Here is a 23267-nt window from a genome sequence, read left to right on the forward strand (position 1 = left end):
TGCGTTTGCTGAGTGCCGCCATCTACAGGCTACATTGGGAACAGAAAATTAGAAAATGAGTAATTGAATGAACAGGCTAATTTTCTAAAATATCGATTTTCAATTTTTTTAAATGTCTAAAATGGCAACAATCAACAAAAGAGCAATTACTTCTGTTCAAATATTAACATGTTTGTTAATTAATAAAATTAATCAAATGTTAGTCTTAAAAATGTGAAGTTAAGTGAATATTCAATTGCAATTTTCAATGTCAATTCAATTTTGATCTGCATGTTTCAAATAAACTGAAATACATGTGGAAATGAAAATAAAAAAGCAAACACAGAATGGCTCGCTGAAACGTATTTAAATTAATTGCTGTTATATTTAAAGAACATCCGCCAAGGTTGCCCCCCCCCCTACATTTTTAACACACCAAATCTGGCTCCCTTTGCAAACATTTTGGACGTCCCTGTCTTTAGAGGTGCAGGGTTCGATTCCGGCTGTGGTCTTTCTTGCGTGAATTTTGCGTCTGCCCCTCCCCGCCCCCCTGGCTTTTCTGCGGGGTTTCCGGTGCAGTATATTATATTAAATCACCTTATCGTACTTACTTTTTCCACATTAGGATTTCTGCCGCAAGTACTTTACCGGGCACTTCATTTAATCAGCATACGATAACAAATCGGTGCGTTTATAAACAGCAAAGGGGCAAATGTACCCCAGGATAATCCATTTTTAGCCCCTTCTATGTTCTGACTCGCAAAGACCACAACATATTACAACAACAACATGTTACATTTGGCCATTTGCTGAATCAGTCATCCAAATAGCTCTGCATCAAGGTGTACTACCTTTTTTCTTCATTTAATTGGAATAACAGATGACTCATGCATATTTAGCCTCATTTTGAGTCTTACAACTGAAATAATGGGATGCGCACATCCACACAGTGTAGACAGGTATTAATGCCCCTTGAAATGGAAACTCTCCTCACCAACTAATTTGTTTTGTTTTGTTTTTATAATTGTGAGGAAGATGGTCAAAAACTTCCACTGAAGAGTCCAATTTGAGGATGCGGGGCTTGGGCATCCTCATCTTTTTGTTTTTGGAAAGAGCACAAGGCGAATTTCAATGGTTGTGAAAGATTGAAAACCACTGCGCTAAAATCGCACCGGGCAAACATGGTGTTGCAACACAATGACTGTGAACTTTTCTTTGTAATTTACGCCCGCGTCTGTCTCTGCAGTTGTTTGGAGCCTTGCTGAGAGGCTGCTGCGCGGACCTTTCCTACTTGAACCTGGCCAAGAATTGCTTCTCCAATAGGTGGGTGTACGCCTCGAAAATTCAAATCAATCTCCTTTCTCCCCCTACAAAAAAAAACATTACGTTTCTTCTGACTCAGCAAAAACGAATTTGTGCTTCTGTTTGAGTGCTACTTATGAACACCCATCCTGAAGTTGTGTTTTTATTTTTATTTTTAAAACCTGGTATGGAGACTTTTTTTTTCCCTGTAATGCTGTGGGCAGAGGGCGGGGGATTCATTCAGTCCAAATAATGGCCATGTTATAAGAGGAAATTTTGTGTATGTCCAAAACGGAATATGTTACAATTTACTTATCAGCTTGACATCGAACAATAACAATGTTATAGAATATTAAGTACAATCACAGGTACAGATTTTAAAACCCCAGGCAACACTTTCAGTCCTCCTGACCCCCAATTTTCTCCATTCTGTTTTGTCACTGTCAAATGAGCGTCTCAAACTTCTGATTCATTTCCAGGAAAGCGAGAGATTCCCTGCCAACTTTCAGGCAATTCTTCAGCTCGGCCTTTAGCCTGAGTCATGTCAGCCTGGCCTCCATGAAGGTTCCTTCTGACTGGCTGAGGTGAGGTGAAGGCGGTACTGCCTTTCAAAAAAAAAATAAAAAAAAGTGGCAATCATACCAAGCTGTATCTCATGCCGTGTCCGTTTATCCCCCCCCAGAGCGCTTTTCCTCGGTCTGTCAAATAACCCCCATATCACCGACTTGCAGTTAGACCTCAGCGCCTGCGAGGTACGAAGCTGCAAAGGCTCCATTTCATTCCATTCATGCCCTCGTCTATCCTGTCGGCTTCCAGATCTTTTTGTCTTTGCCTGACAGCTCCGTTCTGCGGGTGCCGGCGTTCTTCAGGAACTCTTTCCAAGAGTTTCGTGCGTCGGGACTTTAGATATCTCTGATAATGGTAAGATGTACAAATCATGTGGTAATCAAGTTGACTATGTTCTGACTATTTTATTCTATTTTATCTATCTATCCATATCTCTATCTCTATCTTTCTCTCTCTCTTTCTCTCTCTCTCCTTCCCCCTCTCTCTCTCTCCTTTTCTCCCTCTCTCGAGCTAGCTTGCTCTCTAGCTAGCATGCTCTCTAGCTCGCTGTCTGTCTGACTGTCCGCCCGGCCGTCTGTCTGTGTTTGTGTGTTTATCTATTTATCTATATCTCAATGTATTTATTTATTTGTGTATTTATTTGTGTGTATGTATCGTCTGCATATTATTCGTCGAGTAAGAAGCATGAGGTTCGAACACTCCCCTCCCCCATGATATTTTCCACAATTTTTCCAGGCCTGGATTCAGACTTGCAGGCCGTCATCCCAGCATTCTCGAGACACCCCTCCCTCAAACACCTGATGCTCGGGAAGAACTTCAACATCAAGGGCAGGTATGCACCTCGTCAGAGAGGAGCCGTGAAGGATGGAAGGGATGATGAAAGGTTTCCTCTCTTTTTTTATCATCTCCTCAGGGTGCTGGATGAAATACTGCAGAAACTGGTTCATTTGGTGCAGGAGGAAGAGTGTGTGAGTTGCTATGTAACGCTGCATGCACGCGAGCAAACAAATCTGCAGCGGCGTCGCTCTTGAAATACCACTCCCCCTTCATCCCCCCACTCAATTCAGAAACTCACATTTTCAGACCGACACTTTCAAATAGGCCACAAATCCAAACTTGTCACGGTTTGTGCAGTTGTGTCCACATCCGTCGGATGTCAAACGTAATCTCCCTGTGACACGTGTACGAGATATGCGACCATGCGTGGTAGCTGCGCTGGCCAAACAAATTATTGATCTGGTCTCATTTTATTTATTTTTTCGCTATGAACTCAATCATTGCCAGACGGGCAAAAATGTGCCCACTCCAGTGCCACGGTTTTTGTCATCGTCACTCGAATTCCAGGACCCACAGAATATTGAGGACTACATAAACATTCAATGCAGCTAAACCTTAGACTCTCTTCTTTCATCAGAAAAAACATTTAATGCTTAAATTAGATGGGTCTGGAGTTATATGAGTTTGAAATGAGGGTGGCTGTCCGAAATACAATGCATTACATACATATTGGTTGTTATTGCGCTTTAATAACAGCTGAAGCTGGAACAAAGCGCTAACATGGATAAAAGGGAAATGCTGCCCCCTCGTATAAGGGACACAACATTGCCAGAGGTCTGGCCAGCCCTTTATTGGCACCCCCTGCAAGAAAAACCAAAACTTGAAAAAAATCGGGAATGGCGCTCTACGTCATATTTTCAATTCCCCGAATGAAATCGGGAATGGCAGTAATCAGTTAGTCTGCCCCTCCCCCACCCCAGGTCCTGCAGTCTCTCTCCTTGGCCGACTCGAGACTACGCCAACGAGGCACCATGCTGGTCAATGCTCTGGGCTCCAACGCGTGCCTGCGGAAGGTGGACTTGAGCGGTAACGGTCTGGAGGATTCAGGAGCAAAGATGCTGAGCAAAGCCCTGCAAATTAATACAACGCTCAGGTACTGAAAGGGAGAAAATAGAGGGAGTTACTTGCAAAGTGGGGTCCTCAGAGGTGCAGGGGAAGAGAGCGATGCAAGTTTTCGAGGACAGGCAGAAGAATAGGGTCAAAGAGAACATTTGAAGAAATGACTTTAAAGGCGCTCGGTGGCACAGCGGCGAGACAAAGTGTGAACAGCGCCGGAGATAAAAAGTTGCCATTTAGCACTCAGGCAAATCTCAGAGAGAGAAAGTAAAGGAGAGCTTTGATGAATACTTTGTGCCCTTGATTTGATTCTTTTTTTCTAGCCTGACCTATTCAGCTGCACGATAGTCTAAAATGGTGACTTGGTGTGCTTTAATTATTCCGATGTGCCAATGCAGGCACTGTTGATGTGGGAGCAAACAAACAATCCAAATATTTTGCATACAAATATTTGCTTTTTGTGTTACCGTGACTTTGGGGTCGTCACTCAGTGACAAACCAATGACGGGACAACAATTGGACACTGAAATAGGAGGAGTGATTGACAGGCGGCATCCAAATGGGGAGACTGAATAAGGAGCTGGATTGTTTTTTTCCTTCCCCTGATTAATTTTCAAGGGCATAGACGGAGGAGTTGAAAATGACAGCTTTATTTAAAATCAGATGGAGAAAGTGCCTGTGTAGGTAGACGATCAACAAACAGAAGCTCATTAGAGGCATATCGGTTGTTTATACTGGGCTGGGAGGTCATTAAAATTTCAGAAAAACTTCAATATGGATGTCTGGAATGAACTCTTGTGGCAACTCGAACTCACAAATACTGTGACGTGATACATGGCCCGCTACTCAAAATCTTCCTCTCTCTGTATATTCCTTTATGGTTTGATCCCTCGCAGAAGTGTTGCGTGGGATCGCAACAACACCACGGTGACGGGCTTCCAAGATGTAGCCAGAGCATTGGAACAGTAAGACCAACACACACACACACACACACACACACACACACACACACACACACACACACACACACACACACACACACACACACACACACACACACACACACACACACACACACACACACACTGAGCGTCCAGGATGTCCCCACAGTGCAGGCTTGTGACAGAAATGTGATGCTTGTTTGCTTGTTTTGCTTGTTCAAGCTGGTATTTTTACACCGCAAGCCACAAGATGATTGGAATCGTCATAATTATTTGCCAAATGCCACCCACGGCGCTTGGCATCGCACCTCCCAGAGGGTATATTATCTCTATGCTGTTCCTGTGCCTGCTTGCCTGTGTGCTGTCACATTTTCTGTCCAAATTGAACGCTCGGCTGTTGACTAAACCATAAAAACGCACAAGCTCAAATGGTAATAAAATAGTTACCATAGTGCCGCTGTGAATAATTTTCCGACTTATATAATCCACCCTCAAACATCACCCTGACGTACGCATAACGCAATGCCCCCGATCTCATTTATTATATGAGAAGCGCTGCGGAATGAATCAAAAATGCCGTCAATGGGTCGCCAGAGCTCAAAAACGTAGCGTACAAAGTATGTAACATTTAATATGACGTTTGTGGTGAATTCAGCTGGAATAGGCTCCAGATCGTTCGTGACGGATGGTTTGTGAATTAATAAATGGCTCGCGATATATGATGCGGGTTAACTTCTGCTCATATGATCATTTGTCTTGATTTGCGGTGACAACGGTGACCGTTTTGAAAATCCATTCGACATAACGAAATGTCTTTGGTGGCGCTGTATTTTGCAGACTTAAGTGTGAATCTCGTGTGAGTCTCGTGTACATTTTTCACAGTGATGGACTGATTAACTCATTCATTGCCAGATGATGTGCAAAAATGTGTCCACTCCAGTGCCAGGGTTTTTGCCATTTTCACTCAAATGGCAGGACCCACACAATATTGAGTTTTAGGACTACATAAACATTAAATTCAGCGTTAGAAACCTAGACTCTCTTCTTTCATCAGGAAAAAAAAAGTTCATTCCTAAATTATATGGGTCTGGAGTTATCTGAGCATTAAATGGGGACAGATGTTCAAAATATATTGCTTTATATAGCATTTTAACAACAGCTGAAACTGTAACAAAGCACTAACATAGACAAAAGGCAAATGCTGCTCGTGGAAGGGAAAAACATTGCCAGAGGTCTGACCAGCGCTTTATTGACACCCCCTGCAAGAAAAAGCAAAACTCAAACAAATTCAGGAATGGCGCTCCACATCGTATTTTCAATTCACAAATAAATTCGGGAATGGCAGCGAATAAGTTAAATTATTTTTTTTCCCCTAACCTAGTAACTCATTTATTCCAGTGGCCAAATGTGTTCCTCTCACCCATCTTTTTAGCAACTTTACACTGCAGTATATGCCCCTCCCACTCAGTGATGTCACACAGGCATACCGGAGTGCCCCGGAGAAGACCGACCAAGCCCTGATCAAGGTAAGAAAAAACAAAACAAAACATTAATTGGTCACTTGAAATATTGTGCTGCTTCCAAATAATCTCATTCAACTCTACTAAAGCAAGTTGCGAAGTTGATGAATATGTTTGCAGATATTATTATTCATGCAATGAAATATTAGCTTTCAATGCAGTCACGTTCTTCATGCAACAAAACATGCACCGCATATTGTCATTACTCGGCTTTACTTTCGGGTTATCATTTGTTTGATGTTCCCAAGTCGGTTAACACATCATTCCATCTGCAATTACATCATTCCATTAGACAGGCAAGCATATCCACGGAAGAAAAGCCACCAAGCTCATTTGCAGAGGTCAAAGTTTTACTCAGTCGTCCTTATTACCATGCAAATTGCCTTTATTTCCACTCACGAGCTATATTCTGTAAACAGCTGTGATCCTTTATGTGTGTGCATGCATGCGTGCGTGTGTGCAACAGATCCAACGAGCCCTGCTTAGAAACAACCAAACGCAGCGTTTCTCTCAAAAGCAAGCTCTTAGGCTGCATCAAGGCCTCGTCACCAGTACGGCTGAACAGGTCTGTTTCCGTTTCTGGATTTGTGGACGCGATCAAATCGATACTCGTATGCTAGTGTGTGTGTGTGTGTGCGTGTGTGTGTGTGCGTGTGCGTGTGTGTGTGTGTGTGTGTGTGTGTGTGTGTGTGTGTGTGTGTGTGTGTGTGTGTGTGTGTGTGTGTGTGTGTGTGTGCGTGTGTGTGTGTGTGTGTGTGTGTCTTTGCATATTTGTGTGTTTATGTGCGTCTGTGTGTGTACGTATATGTGTGTGAATTTGTATGTGTGTGTGTGTGTGTGTGTGTATATACGTGTAAATATGTGTGGGTTTTTGTGTATATACATGTGTATATTTGTGGTGTGTGTGTACGTATGTGTGTACACATGTGTGTATATACTGTATGTGCATGTATGTGTGGTGTGTGTGTATACATGTGGTGGGTGTGTATGTATGGCTATAAATGTGTGTATATGCATATATGCATGGTATGTTTGTGTATTTGTGTGTATATACTGTATGTGCGTATATCTGTGGTGTATATCTTTGTGTGTATATGTGTGGTGTGTGTGTGTGTGTGTGTGTGTGTGTGTGTGTGTGTGTGTGTGTGTGTGTGTGTGTGTGTGTGTGTAATAATGTGTGTATGTGTGTGGTGTGTGTGTATCTGTGGTATATGTGTATTGGTGTATATACATGTGTATATGTGGTGTGTATGTATCTGTGTTTGTGTATATGTGTGTATATGTGTGGTGTGTGCGTGTATATGTGTGGTGTATGTGTGGTGTGTGTATATATATGTATAAATGTATGGTGTGTGCATGTACATGTGTGGTGTGATGTGTGTGTGTGTGTGTATATATATGGTGTGTTTGTTTGTGTGTGTGTAGGTGATGGAACGTTTGTGCTTGCGGGTGCAACAACAAGTCACCGTCCTGAAAAGCTGTGAGGAAGCTGAGGAGGTCCAAACAGCCATGCAGATTCTTAAGGAAGCCAGAAACTCCAGAGCTGTAAGTGTGATGAGGGGGCTGGGTGATTTGGAGGGGTGGGGGTGGATGATATCATTCAATTTGAAGACTTACTCCCTTGGCCACGCCTATTAAATGTGTTTGATAGCCCATGGATGCACTTTTTCTTGGCATACCGTATCACGCTGGGCCGGTTTGACACCCAAACCCCAGATCGTTTAACTAGATTGAGCACTCCGATGCACGCTTGAAATGTGATAAACTTGACCCCCAAACCCCCGGCACTGTTGTAATAGGTAGTCCTCGTTACGGCCAGCCGTTATATGTCTTCTGATCAATTCTGTTCTTCGTTCTTCCTCCTACACGTTATTACGGACATTCATCTTGGAAAAAAAACAACAAAGTCATGAAAGCTTCAGTACTGTAAAGTTGTAAAGTCGAGATGACCGCAGTGCAGTGTGATTGCAAGCCAACACTGGACAGGGGGAGGGGGTGAGGTCAAGCCTTGTGGAAAATGAATTAAGCAGACAAACCCAACCATTGTTAGCCATCCAGAGCCGCCATTTTGACTTTGACTGCCACTTTCTGGCAACTAAAAATGACATCACAGTGTCAGTCAAAGTCAAAATGGCCATGTTTAGAAATAAACAAGTAGATTTAATATACATTCCACATATAGGCTAAATTAATTAGATTGTTTTCTCAAGGCAAATGTAAGTGCATAAAAAAAACAATATAAACATATGACCTTAGCGTAACTAACTTATTGAGATGTATTAGTTTTTCAAGTACTCTCATAGAATGTTTTGTTTTTCGGCAATCTTAATTTTCACCCCCATCTCTGTGACTTTTGTGCGCATTAGCTCTACCCTTCCCTATGTGAGCTGGCTCATGTGTTGTCAGTGGATGGTCCAGTCAGACAACGACTGAATACTCTTGCCGGAGAACTGGCGAGGGCTGCCGATAAAGAGCTGCAGGTAGGCTTGGTGGGACTCTTTTCAATACATGAATTAAAGGATTTATAGCCTTAGCTAGTTACATTTAAAAACATCCCCGAATCATGTGCTTTAATTTCCTCAACACGTTTGTACCATATTTTCCGGACTACAATGAATGGTGTATTTTCAAACTTTTTCCCCCATATAAGGCACACTGGATAATAAGGTTCAGTAAAGTCTCGTTATATCGATATTCAAGGGAGTCCGAAAAAATATCGATATAACCGGGACTATCGATATATCCGACCCTGTTTGCATGTAATTTTCTCCGTGCGTGCATAGAAATAGTATCGATATAACCGGGACTATCGATATATCCGATATCGATATAACGAGACTTTACTGTATACCTTCCATGAATTTAAAAAAGTTTCCATTTATAAGACAAACCACATTATAAGGCTCTACAGTAGAGGCTGGGGTTACATTCAGATGATGATGATGATGATGATGATGATGATGATGATGATGATGATGAGATATCCTTTATTTGTCTCACATTGGAGAAATTCCCAATTCACAGCAGCAAAATTATGAAAGGAAGAGTATCCAAAAGATGGTGATGCGCGAAAAGGTCAGCAAAATGTCACCAAAACAGTCCGATTTTGCTATAATTGCAGATATCATGTTGGGTATTTTCTTTATTTTTATGAGATAGAAAGTATTCCAGGGTTTTAATCAGAGTTGATCAGAATATGATAATAAATATAATTGTCAGAAAGTACCAATCTTACTTCTTTTTAACGTTTATGTTCTTTAGATGATTTCATGAAATAATTTGGCCTAAAAAAAATTCAGAAATAAACGGATTTTGGGTTTGGTTTGATACACTAAATCCAAAAAACAAGCAAAAAAAAAAAACAATTTGTTATCCATTTCTAATCAGTGTGCCAAAAATGGAAAATTATGACAAAATCAAGAAAAAAAATCCACCTTGCAAAGTGATCTTAGAAGATTACCGGAGTGAAATGCCGTTTGATATATATCCCAGCATACACTGCACACTAGTTCGATGGAGGGAAATGAAGCCAGTAGCTGCTGAGAGTAGTTGTGAGACATGTTGTGGCTCAATGTTACTTCACATATAAATTGCACCGGCGTATAAGGCGCAGAGCCATCTTTAGAAGAAAATAAAGGCTTTTGGGTACACCTTATGCAGTACACTGGAAAAAACAGTACTCCTATCATGTTCCTATTGGAATTTTGTACATTCTGAGGAACATTCGGAGCAATTGTGTCTTAAAATGAGTCACACGAAGTCTGCACGATTTGTCCCCAGGTGGTCGTGGACTCCATGGTGTCTCTGTGCCATGAGTTGTGCCCCATGTCCTGCTCGGCTGCCGAGAGACTCAGCCCGCCTCTCTCGTCCATCTCCGAGCAAGTTTCCATCCCTCGCTCATCCATACGCAACGCCCTCATGGAGAGAGCGTCCGAGGATATAAACACAGCCCTTGAGTGAGGATGAGCCTGAGTTGGGTCCAAAAGAATCTGTTCTCCCAGCATTGTTTTCATCCCTTCTCTTTGGCTCAGGGAGGTCAAGTTGTCAGTGGTGTCCTACTTAACCAACTCCATCGTGGATCAGATTCTACAAGAGCTCTACACGACCCATAAAACGCTGGTACTGGTAATACCCCTTTTCTGCATGCCTTTTCACAAGTCCTGTTGGCTCACCGCAAGTTGCCGTTATTAGATTTCATCTCGATGGCCATGTCAGTTTATGAAAACAACCCATGGAAGCTGTCGCTTCCCGTTGCAACCTTCACAAAATTGCACCAAAAAACATATATGAGCAAACATGAGTGTAAAAATTATTCTTGAGTCAAAGTGGTCTCTGGAGCAGTAGCCGAAAAAGTAGTTTTCAACTCACTGCCATTCCCAAATTTATTCGGGAATTGAAAAGCATGACGTAGAGCGGCATTCCTGAATTTCTTCGGGTTTTGGTTTTTCTTGGGGCAGGGTGCCGATAAAGCGCTGGTCAGACCTCTGGCGTTGTTTTTCCCTTATACGAGGGGACAGCATTTGCCTTTTGTACAGCCGCCGCCATTTCAAGCTCAGATAACTCCAGACCCTTATAACTTAGGAATTAAGTTTTTTTCTGATGAAAGAAGAGAGTCTAAAGTTACTTAGTCTGGATTGAATGTTTATGTAGTCCTAAGACTCAATATTCTGTGGGTCATGATATTTCAGTGAAAATGACAAAAACCCTGGCACTGGAGTGGACATAATTTTGCACATCGTCTGGCAGTGAATGAGTTAAAATAAATGTATGGGCTTGCTTTTCTGTTTTTCAGAGCAAGCTCATATTTTGTTCTGGATGGTCCTCTTCCGATGTGAATTGCAAACCAAATTCTAATGACATCTGTTCACTCTTTGCGTGCCTTCGATCTCATTCTCGACCCACTGTGCTCCCTCCTGGAAATTGCAGCCCTTTGATTGCCAAGAAATTGCTTTTCTCTTTGGTCACCTTTGCAACGATTTATTTATTTATTTATTTATTTTATAATCATGATCCTTGTGGCCAAACATGTTATTGTCCCAAAATAGTGTTTGTTGTTCCAGTTGCTGCTTGGAGTGTCATGATAGATTTTATGCGATGAGGCGAATGTCTGCATGTGTTGCATCAGCTGCGGCAGGTGTCTCAAGCCAGGTGCTGGGATGACGCGGGGACAGGAAGACATACGATCCGACAATCCAGAGTCGTGGAGTCTTTGGAATTCCCGGATTCTGAGGACGCGTGTGTCAACCTGGGAATAGTAAGTAAACCAAAGATTGATTCCATTGACAAAAGCGAATCTGTAATTCTGCTATTATTTTCCGTAAGGACACCATGGCCATAAAGAAACGGAGCTCCAGAACCAGAAGAATCCGTCCCGTCTCCACAAGACTAAGTGAGTCTTTTCGCCAATGGCCTTGTTTGGATCATTATTGATGATGCAAAATTATTTTATTACCGTATTTTCCGGTATTACCGTATGTTCCTTATACTCTGGTGTATAATGCACACTGAAGTAGAAGGCGCGCCCCCAATTAATTGTATATGTTCAAACCTCTTCCATGTATAAGGTGCAGCTGACCATAAGGTGCACCTTTACTCAATGAAAGCCTTTCGAAATATAATATATAAATATATCAAAGTTTTCCAAATGTAGGGCACACCACATAACGCTCTACAATAGAGGCTGGGGTTACGCACTACTTCTTCGACAGGGGGAAATGGAGTCGCTGGCTGTTGACAGTCGTTGCGAGACACCGGTGTATAAGGCGCAGGCTCATCTTTTCAAGAAAACCAAGGCTTTTGAGTGTGCCTTATACACCGGAAAATACGTTGCTTAAAATTATTGGTTTATTGCAAATGTTCTTCTTCTTTTCCTTGCGGCTTTTCCCTTCAAGGGGTCACCACAGCGAATCAGTGACCTCCGTCTTCAGAGGTTTGATCCGCATATTTGTTTTGGCCAAGCTTTTACGTCGGATGCCCTTCCTGACACAACCCTCTGTATTTATCCGGGCTTGGGACCGGCACAAGAAGACTTATGTCCCTTTGTGGCTTATTGCAAATGAAGTAGCAAAACAACGTGGTCGAACGTGGTCACAACGTACTCTCAGGGGAACTTGATGAATCTGTGCGTTCTAACGGTAGTTTGTTGTCACTCTTTCCAGTAAAATGGCCGCCAAGATTATGAACATTTACAATGTAAACACATTAATTACAAATATGTGTAGATGAAAAAAATGGGTTTTTAGAAATAAGTAAGTACATTTTATTTATATAGGACTTTTCATAGGAAAAACCACAATGTCCTTCACAAAATTTCAAGCAGTCATAATAAAAAAGAAGACATGAAACAAACATCTTGTGACTTTGGTGCCACTTATCTCTGTTGTAGGTCTGGCAGATGAGCCCAGCGCCTCCCCAACGCCCTCAGCTCCTCCCTCCTCAGCCCAATTTTCCCACTCTGCCTCCTGGGAAAGCCTGTCCACCCTTCCCACCAATGGCTCGCCTTTGCGTCATGTGACCCACGTAAGGCCCCGCCCACCACGGAGACACAGGGCAGGTTACCTCCCCCCAGAGTCTGTGAGTTCATGGCAAATGACCTTGATTTTTTTTTTTTTTTTTTTTGGGTGGGGGTTCAGGGGGATTAATTGTGCTGGAGATAGTTTTGTCTTGAGCTTCTTGCAAAATTTCTACCGTGGTATCATCATCATCATCATCATCACCACCAGTTTTCTGGTCATTAGCAGAACAGGATTTCATGAGGTAGAGTAACGCAGTCAATCAAAGCTAACTCCATAAAAAACATTTTAACAATTGTATTTGAGATTCAAATTGGTCATGCAGGGTGACAACAGAAAAACAACATTTTAGGGGGGGACTCCAGATGATTTTCAACTATTCTTTTCTATTCAATATTTATGTATGAATTTATTTATTTTTTTGTATGTATTTATTTCAGTTTGTATTTATGGGTTTATTTGTGTATTTATGTGTGTATTTATTTATTTGTTTGTTTGTTGGTGAGTTCATTTATTTATTAATCCCAATTATAATTAATTGATTACTTTATTAAGTAATGTCTTTATTTATTTAATTGTGTTTTTTGTAGCATTACTTTGAGAATGGAGGCGTCAGTACGCTGGAGGATGGACTGCCAGACTTCTACAGCAAGAGGGTTCTTCCTGACAGGTAGTATCTTTTTTTATTTGTTGGGTAGTAAATAATAATCATCATCATCATCATCATCATACATTTTATTTCTAAGCGCATTTCAAAACGCTCAAGGACAAAAAATAAAATCTGTAGTGACATGTCAAGACAGCAGTCACATATTATTATTATTATTATTATTATTATTATTATTATTATTATTATTATTATTATTATTTTATTATAATAAGCCCGCCAGGTGAGAATTTGATAACTGACCGATTACGTTCTACAAAAGGCTCTAAAGTTTGGTGTCTAAACCAAAAATGGAGCAGGATTAGTGACACAGATGTGCAGTTCAATCATGGACAGACTACTTGCAAAAACTTTAAGACTGCGTGACCATGATTTCATGTCAGCCGTGCAACATAAATATAAAAATAAACAAATATATAAATAAATAAATAATGGGTGAATATGTAAATAAATAAATTACTATGCAAATGAATAAGCAAATACATAAACACACATATAAACATGTAAGTAAAGAAATAAATAACCACAACCAACTAAATAAATAAATACATAAATACATACATACATACATACATACATACATACATACATACATACATACATACATACATACATACATACATACATACATACATACATACATACATATATACTACATAAATAAATATGTAAATAAATAAAGAAATAGATACATAAATGAATAACCAAACCAATCAATAAATCAGTAAATCAATACATCAATGAATCAATATACCAATAAATTAAGATGGGGGCCAGAATAAATCTTAGGCCCAATCAGATAAAAATTCAGTCGGAAATAGTTCATATCTGTGTTCTGTGAATGCCACTGGTTGGATACAATACAATACAAAACGATACATATTGATTTATATAGCGCTTTAACAGCGAAAGCTGTAACAAAGCGCTTAACATGGACAGCGATCAGATATAGGAAATAAAGCAGTCACAAAGATAGTAGAAAGCACCAGGGAGTGAAACTAAGATGAAGTCTGAATCTGGATCTGTGTTTGAGGTTGCAAATTAGCAAGGAAACACATTTTGAAATGACCCCTGTGTGTTTTTGTCTCGCCTTCAGTCAGTTGTCGTCCATCAATCAGGCTCAGTCACTGAGGAGGAAAAAAAGACGCAGCATGTTGTCCATTTTCTCTGGTTTCCGCAAGAACCGTAACTCCACCATATCAAACCAAGACTTGGCGTGAGTAAATGCATGAATGCAAAAAAAGTGGACAATCACTATCTTCACATGATTTCATTGGGACTGAATTTTGTATAAACTAGATTACCATGGCACAAAGATATGGCTGTGATGCATTCATTAATGCCGTCGAGCAAAACAAACTCTTGTCCCTGTCTGTTCCGGTAGCACATCAGAGAATGTGTACTCGATGATTCAGCATCCAAAGGACGTTGGGGGAGCAGAAAATTGTGCACTTGGAGCAAACGGGACGGCGCCCTCACCTCAGGTCGGACAAGGTGTCCCTGTGCAAGGCTTGAGGTCCACCAGCCCTTCTTGCCTTATTCAGAGACAGGTACGGTCTCGGCAATTTACAATTAAGTGGGGGCTGATTACATTTTGTTTTCATTGACCAAACACCAATATCTGTACTGTATATCTTACAGTGGCAAGCCGTGCATTTCACATTTAGGCCTTCACTCGTGCTACGTCTGAATCAATCCAACCATTTAAAACTATTTTATGACTCTTCAACCTTTAGTTTCGCTGCGACTGAAAATGTGGTGTGATTTACGACAAGCTCACTAGAGGATACTGTTAGTCAAGAAATAGGGCCTGCGAGAAGGCCTTGGTGTCGCTAACTCGAAATGTGATTGATTAAAGGAACAGTTTTATCAACACTGGTTTTATGCTACAGGGCCCGCAGAACTGATTGTGAAAGCGTTCAGGTGGATTTCTGACCCTAGTAAAAAATGATGGCTGTAATGTGATTGATTGAATACGAAAACATACGTCTGGAAGCAGCGTAACAGGGGAAAAGTAATGAAAGGAATCTGAAAGACAATTTGGAATTTTCCACCTTCCTACTGGTGATTTAATTGAAAAAAAAACTTCTTCTAGTATACCATTCCATTATTTTTCATAGTTCCATCCGAGGGTCTGCATGCAAGGGTCTGCATGGCCTACAGAAAGCTTCCACAGCATCAGAGGGATTGAATTGTTCAAAGGTATCAGTCAGGAGAAGTGTACGCAAGAATTTCCAAGGCATTAAAGCTCCCAAGACAGAATTTAAAAAAGAAATCTTTCATGTCCTTTTATTGGGCTTGCAAGATAATTTCACTGAGAAATGTCGAATGCCCTTTTTAAGCTTTGGTCAAACTTTGGCGGACTTTTCTTCATATTTTCAGGATGAAGCTTGGATTTTTTTCATGATAGTTTGTATTTCTTTGTACAGTAAAGTCTCGTTATATCGATATTCTTCAGAATAGAGTCAGAAAAAATGTCGATATAACCCTACTACCGATCCTGTGCCGTACTGCATGAAGCGGGGGCAATAAATGGGGGATCTTTGACATGGCATGTAATTTTCTCCTTGAGTTCATGGATTGCGTATCTAGCATGCTTTTGTACTGTAGTAAAATGAAAAATAAACGTATGCATTAAATAAAAACGTCATTTATCATTTTTATAATGCACTCTTGCAATCGTGACTCTGAGTATCACTCGACATTGTTGACATTGTACACACGAGAGAAACCACGAACGCCAGCATGTACAAACATATGAAAAACAGTGATTATTGCAAGCGATAAAGATATCTGAATACAACACAATTAAGTACATGTATGGAAAACGAAAACTGCAACGTTTACATGACTTACGTTGAAGTATTCTGCGGCACGTCGAACTATTTCGCGATGGAGTTGCTCGTTGGATTGCCCCCCACAGCCATGATTGCCTTGTACATTGTTCGGATATCACAATTCGTTTCCCCATGGTTGAAATTGGTGTCAAACAACTGTATACTGTATAAGAAGACTACAGTATTGTGACATTCTCATCCTCTTTGATCCAGGTCCGAAGTCCAACGCTTCGTATGCCGTCTTTATTATGGTAGAAAATGGCGTCTGCTACACTGCGCAAGACACGGAAGCTGGTCGTCACGTGACTGATACAGATTTCGATAATGGTGGTACTGTATAGAAACCCCTAAGCAATTATCGATTCACCTTAAACTGCTTTTGTATCGATATAAACATAGCAAAATGGCCGGCGGGAGATGAAAAAGAGCACCATAGTGACCGGATTATCATAATAACCATGTGTCGTACTAAACTGAACTAATTATACATAAAAAGACTAGAAATTTGCCGGGAAATGAAAATAGTATCGTAATAAGCAGTGTTATCAATATAACCGATATCGATATAACGAGATTTTACAGTACCTACATTTTTTCCAAGTCTGATTTGAATTTTAGTGTGTGTAGTTTTTGTGAACTATAATAACTCCAGGACACTGTGATGCGCTGTCTATTTCTTCTACTTGCTTAGTCCACCGACCTTGTCAGCATGGTGTACAGCTGCATCGGGGCCGACATTGAGGAATCGGATGCCAGCAGTACCTGTGACGTCAAAGAAACGCGGGAAGGCGTCTCGGGGGCCTTGGCCGACGACCACCCGAACGGACGTGAGGCGTCCTCCACAAACCAGGCGCACAGGCAGGAAAGGATCGTACCTCTGACTGACCTGCAGACTGACACGGACGAGGATACTCAACATTGCCGCAGAGGTGCAAGCCTGAGGCCTCAGAACATCAAGCCTAGTCCTGCTGCCGTGCGCCAGCGACACCTTCAGGAGAGTCTAGGTACTTCAGCTGCCTCCTCGCCAAATGTTTCTCCCATTGTTGACACCCATACATACCTGTCAACCAGTGACGTGCAGTCAGTGGAGGCAGGTGAGGCAGTGCCTCACCTGTCATCATGGAAAGCTGTCATGGAAATATTTAGTGAAGTATTTAGGGATTTGTACTTTAAAGTTCTTGTCCATTTAACTTCACCGTTTTAGGATTTTTTTCAAAATCGCTGAATTTTCACATTTACCGTTCAAATACTAAGTAGAGACGAGCGGTGACGTCATCGATGACGTCAGTGCCTCACCAGCCATGAACCTCACCGCACGTCACTGCTGTCAACCTGGTGTTCGGTCGCCGAAAACTACTCCGTATGCCAAGATTTAATTCTTGCGAATTTAATGTTCATAAAGCGAACATTTCGTGAGCTACAGTGTTCGTAAGCGTAAGCCGAGGTATCACTGTACTTAATTATTGCTAGAAATATGTTGTCACTTGTTAAAAGTAAGGTCACAGTGTCTCGCAAATTGACACGTATGCTGATGTAGGGTTGACGCAAACAATGAGAATGGTTCTGTTTTTCAGCTGAGGCAGGAAGGGGGGAAGCACGAGAAGATCACACGGATATAAAACGGGAGGAAAAAGACAAGATGAGGGGACCCGAGGGCCAGCGTCCTCTGATCTCCGCCAAGGTCAGTGTTTACAGGAAAAAAAGCATGAAACCACCTTCCTATTGCTGCGAATAATCTTACTTCACCAAACACGTCGTCCCACGATCAGCCTAGTCTGGACCTCGCAAGACACAAAACCACACTGGAAACCTCCAAAATCTCACCCGTTAGTCAAGAAGGAACTGATGCCCAGAGGAGTGCCCCTCTTGCGGCCTCTGTCAGTCACGAGGAAATTACCAGTAGAGAATGGAGAAGGACGCCAGCACCTGCCGAACCTGAAATGGATTCCGCTGCAGACGGCAAAGGTAACCCGTCACGACTGATTCTGATCCCCGCGTGCGTTTGTGGAGCCGTGTTAGCAACACACAGTAGTGGCAATCGGATGATTTTCAATGGAAGGAGGGCAGTGATCAAATTAGCGTCGATTGCTCAACAACACATTTAGTTTTTGTTTTTTTGACTTCAAGATAGCGCCGTGAGAGTGGCGGCCTTTACAGCAGCTCCTGTATTTTGTTTTTCTACTTCTTTCTTTCCTTTCCTCTTCTTTTCATAACTTTGCAGCTGTGAAATGTAAATTTCTCCACTGCGAGACTAATTAAGGCTAATCCGATCCACTTTGCTCTCAAAGTTCTTCAGGGGCACCATTTTGTCATGAATCATTTTCACAAACATTGTGAGCGGAACATTTCGACACTCAACCTCGTGACATTTTTTTTTTTCGCTTGAGACTGCCTGAATGTATTAATCGTGGCAATCGTTCCACCTACCAGGTAACAATGAAGGCCATCATGGATTTCCAGCCTTGTCGCGTGGCACAAGAAAGTCCAACTCATTTGACACAGGTATTTTTTTTTTTGTCCCACTCTTGGATTGTCAGACCGTGGCTGGCCCACGTTATTGTACATTTTTTCGGCATGAATACAGCTTGTATTTAGCTTTCATGTATAGATGTATCAAGTTGTCAGAGATGTTTGTCCAAAAACTGTGAACAAAGGCTCAAACACAGGAAGATTGTCTTTTACTGCCGGTTGGGGATGCAATTTTCATGAAGCCACTTCTTTGACCGATGCCCAACCACTGCAGCCCTCTGACAAGCTATTTATTGAGAGTATATGCCAATTTAAGTGATACATTAGTAAAACACAGTCTTTTTGATTTGAATACCACGCCCCTGGATGTTCCATGATACAATCATCAACCATAAACCAACAGAACATCGACATTTAATGGGTTGTCTTTCCATTAACTGATAGATTTGTAACCTGGCTAATGAGCTCTTCCTGTGAAGGAGTTACATTAGAAAAAAAGAGTTAATTCCTAAATTATATGGGTCTGCAGTTATCTGGGCTTGAAATGGGGGTGGCTGTACGAAATACAATGCAATACATGCGTACAGACACACCTCTACTTACAAACATCCGAGTTACGAACAATGGTACATACGAACATTTTTGGAGTAACATATGTAGTATTCTCACCAGTTGTACATGTACATGTCTTTATGGAGCATATATTTTATTAAATGTTTATTTTTCAGTACAAACCAATACAGGTTAGTTACACAAGCCTTAAACATACTTATATACACCTTAAACATACTTACATAAGCCTTAAACATACATTCCATACAAAATATAGCACTGAATCAACTTATGAACGAATTCACCTTACGACCGACCCTTCAGAACGTATCTCGTTCGTAAGTTGGAAAGTGTCTGTATTGATTTATAGAGCACTTTAACAACAGCTGAAGCTGCAACAAAGCGCTAGTATCGACAAAAGGCAAATTCTGCCCCCTTGTGGGAGGGAAGAATTCAAGGAGTTACCAAATCCTAAATTCCGCCCAAGGCCCGATATCTTACCTGAGGATGACAGTTTAATTGTGTCTATTCACCTCAGATTGACCACTTATTTTCTGTACTTCCATTGTGGGCCTTGTGTTCGGCCTACTAAGCATACAACAGCGTGACACTTTTAAATATGATAACTTCTATTCCGTCTATTCTCTATCACAAGTGCATCCCAAAATATTATTTTACGTCCAAGTTTATAAATCATCCTGGCTGCATCCTATTCCATTGGTGACATGTCATTTCCCTTCAGGCATGGAGCGGGGCAGTCACTGTGATCCGGAAAGGTTTTCAGATGCCAGACTCTGTGTGGAAAAACCTTCTTTCCCCCAGAAGAGAAACAGATCTCTGGACTACCATGCTGAGACCAGGTGTACGTACTATTATTATTTTCCCCAGAATCCCCAAGCTGGTCAATATTCGCAGGTGATGATGAATGCTTCCATGTGTCTTGTGTATTGGTTAGCAACCTTCTTGGGTAACCTTGGGTACTGATTTTATGCGAAAGGGCTACCGGTATGATACATACGACTGAAATCATCAAGTAGCTTTTTGGTACAACGAATAACTGGTTTTATTCCTCCATGCGAAGATATTGATCATGTTAACTCATTCACTGCCATTCCCGAATTTATTCGGGTTTTGGTTTTTCTTGTGGGTGAGTGAATTCTTCCCTCCCACGAGGGGGCAGAATTTGCCTTTTGTCGATACTAGCGCTTTGTTGCAGCTTCAGCTGTTGTTAAAGTGCTCTATAAATCAATACAGACACTTTCCAATTTACGAACGAGATACGTTCTGAAGTGTCGTTCGTAAGGTGAATTCGTTCGTAAGTTGATTCAGTGCTATATTTTGTATGGCATGTATGTTTAAGGCTTATGTAAGTATGTTTAAGGTGTATATAAGTATGTTTAAGGCTTGTGTAACTAACCTGTATTGGTTTGTACTGAAAAATAAAAATGTAATAAAATATATGCTCCATAAAGACATGTACATGTACAACTGGTGAGAATACTATATATGTTACTACAAAAATGTTCGTATGTACCATTCTTCGTAACTCGGATGTTTGTAAGTAGGGGTGTGTCTGTACGCATGTATTAAATTGTATTTTGTACAGCCACCCCCATTTCAAGCACAGATAACTCCAGACCCATATAATTTAGGAATTAACTCTTTTTTTCTAATGAAAGAAGAGAGTCTAAGGTTTCTTATGCTGCATTGAATTTTTATGTAGTTCTAAAACTCAATATTCTGTGGATCCTGCAATTTGAGTGACAATGACAAAAACCCTGGCATTGGAGTGGACACAATGTCTGGCAGTGAATGAGTTAATTGAAAAAAAAGTATCTGTTGTCAATCTGTTGTCCTCAAACTCGGCAGGCGTGAGGTTGTTGCTATTATAGCCAACTTTGCAAATTCAACACTTTTCTAAAGTGAAAGACAATTTCAGGTTTCTCAATCAACAGCGCGATTTGTTCCCATTTCCCAGCCGTGTTTTAAGACTGTGTGCGCCACGCCTCTGGGAGTACAACTGTAATATTGCTGATTCTTGAAGACTGATGTTCAACATGTATGTATTTTTCGTCTTAGGTTCTGCGAGTCCTCAGAATGGTAATAATGATGCTCTATGACATCACAGCAAGACCAGCTCAGGTTTGCGTTGGAAACCAGACTGGAGAACTGAGGACTGGAGTGACACGAGCTTTTAAAATGGTACAGAATTATGTTTTAATTAACGTCGTGATCTGTTGTTGGGGACGCATGTGCAAAGTAGTTGTGTGGTTTTGAGTTCAGAGCAGATGCATTCGTTAAGGGGCATTTTTGATTAACTTTCCCCTTCCCGTACAGCATACTTCCATTTGTCTCCCATACCTGCAATTCTTGTTTTAAGCGCTGAAGCTAAATTATTTCGCTGTGTTTTTTTTTTGTCCCCTGCCTGTTCGCCACTGACAATCTGCTCCCCCTCCCAAAAAACATTGGTACTGTATTTGTTGAAATGGACATGTTCATATTTAATATCAATTTGCACTGACCTTTGTGGTAAATCTACTGGTGAGCAATCATGATTTTATTAGATGTTTTTGTGATCATTCATCATTGGTCACGAGATCAGTATGCATCAATGTTTGCGGATGATTGAGAAGTGTGTTTGACGCACTACACAATCCCATTTCTGAAAGTATGGAAGTCAGATCATTTTCATCTGATTTTACGTGAAGGAAAAAGTGTATTTTTGTCAAAAAAATGTTTCCGTCAAGAATAAATAAAAACTACTTGACACACATGAGGTTTCTCGTCACTCTAATTTGTATAACTGAATGTTCAGGATCCAATTATGGCTTGTGCGTGCGTGTGACTTCTGACAACTGGCACTGTGAATCACTGTGCCACCTGCAGTGTCCCGTGCCCGGAACCACTTTTTGTCAAACGCGTTTAAATTTGGAAGCACCATTCTGGTTCTTCAACAGCAGAGAGCAGCAGAGTGTGTACGCTTCCGTAATAAATGCGGACTCTGCGTGACCATTGTGGTCTGTCACGATATTTGTTCGCAGATTACCTCATTGGAAGATAGTCGCCATGGGGGCTACTAGATCTTGAGTAGACTCTCTAATAAGATATATGATTGCTTAATCATGTGCCTGTGGTGTGAAACCAGATGAAACCAGCCCCTGGCGTGCATCATTGAGAATGAAAATGTGATCCACTGGGTCAGTCATGTCACGGAGACTGCTTTGGTCCCTTTTGCGCTGAATGAAAGATAAAGTCCCTCATTCTTAGCTCATTTACTGTCAGACATGTGGAAAAATGTCTCCACTCCAGTGCCAGGGTTTTTGTCATTTTCACTCAAATGCAGGACCCACAGAATATTGAGTTTCAAGACTACATAAACATTCAATGCAGCATAAGAAACCTGAGACTCTCTTCTTTCATCAGAATGGTTTTATCTTGTACTTAAACATCAAAGATTATATGAGGAAAGTTGTTAAGATTGCAAGATTTTATGTCACTGTTGTGTTTATTATTTTGCTTTATGTTGACTATGATGTGAAGCGCTTTGTTACAGCTGCAGCTGTTGTGAAAGCGCAATATAAATTAGGGTGTATTGTATTGTAATGTATTGTATTGTATTGTATTGTGTCGTGTCGTGTTGTGTTGTATTGTATAGAAAAACATTCATTTCTATATTATATGGGTCTGGAGTTATATGAGCTTAAAATGAGGGTTGCTGTCCAAAATACAATGCAATACATACATATTGGTTTATATAGCGCTTTAACCACAGCTGAAGATGGAAAAAAAAGCGCTAGCATGGAAAAAAGGGAAATTCTGCCCCTTTGTGGAAGGGAAAAACATTGCCAGCGCTTTATCAGCACCCAAACAAGAAAAAACAAAACCTGAACAAATTTGGTAATTGCGCTCTACATTATATTTTCAATTGCAGGATAAATTCGTGAATGGCAATGAATGAGTTAAGAATCATAAAGGGGAAAACAGATGCACTTGGAAATAAAAGTTCTTGTTTTCAGTTTGAGCAACAC

The 23267-nt window shown here is 41.0% G+C and overlaps 1 protein-coding gene across 4 annotated transcripts in view; it reads left to right on the forward strand.

Annotated features, from left to right (window-relative positions):
• carmil3 (capping protein regulator and myosin 1 linker 3) overlaps positions 1 to 22028 on the forward strand; it is a 47142-nt gene extending 25114 nt beyond the window's left edge. For 2 of the 4 annotated variants that reach the window (XM_089007444.1, XM_089007447.1), the window contains 26 exons: positions 1226 to 1302; positions 1761 to 1865; positions 1964 to 2033; positions 2121 to 2202; positions 2584 to 2680; positions 2762 to 2816; positions 3606 to 3778; positions 4638 to 4706; positions 6115 to 6208; positions 6669 to 6767; positions 7628 to 7747; positions 8569 to 8682; positions 9983 to 10158; positions 10234 to 10327; positions 11328 to 11456; positions 11525 to 11591; positions 12588 to 12775; positions 13305 to 13384; positions 14478 to 14597; positions 14766 to 14931; positions 16910 to 17222; positions 17793 to 17899; positions 17988 to 18183; positions 18649 to 18720; positions 19982 to 20101; positions 21319 to 22028. In XM_089007444.1, the coding sequence (XP_088863570.1) occupies positions 1226 to 1302; positions 1761 to 1865; positions 1964 to 2033; positions 2121 to 2202; positions 2584 to 2680; positions 2762 to 2816; positions 3606 to 3778; positions 4638 to 4706; positions 6115 to 6208; positions 6669 to 6767; positions 7628 to 7747; positions 8569 to 8682; positions 9983 to 10158; positions 10234 to 10327; positions 11328 to 11456; positions 11525 to 11591; positions 12588 to 12775; positions 13305 to 13384; positions 14478 to 14597; positions 14766 to 14931; positions 16910 to 17222; positions 17793 to 17899; positions 17988 to 18183; positions 18649 to 18720; positions 19982 to 20101; positions 21319 to 21359 (3024 nt within the window). In that variant the 3' untranslated portion in view covers positions 21360 to 22028. The remainder of the gene's footprint in view (positions 1 to 1225; positions 1303 to 1760; positions 1866 to 1963; positions 2034 to 2120; positions 2203 to 2583; positions 2681 to 2761; positions 2817 to 3605; positions 3779 to 4637; positions 4707 to 6114; positions 6209 to 6668; positions 6768 to 7627; positions 7748 to 8568; positions 8683 to 9982; positions 10159 to 10233; positions 10328 to 11327; positions 11457 to 11524; positions 11592 to 12587; positions 12776 to 13304; positions 13385 to 14477; positions 14598 to 14765; positions 14932 to 16909; positions 17223 to 17792; positions 17900 to 17987; positions 18184 to 18648; positions 18721 to 19981; positions 20102 to 21318) is intronic. The other 2 variants (XM_089007446.1, XM_089007445.1) reach the window with 2 other exon arrangements.
• Positions 22029 to 23267: the final 1239 nt, after the last annotated feature.

Source organism: Hippocampus bargibanti, linkage group LG11 (genome assembly GCF_051943395.1).
Source record: "Hippocampus bargibanti isolate YZ-2025 linkage group LG11, ASM5194339v1, whole genome shotgun sequence".
NCBI classification, from domain to species: Eukaryota; Metazoa; Chordata; class Actinopteri; order Syngnathiformes; family Syngnathidae; genus Hippocampus; species Hippocampus bargibanti.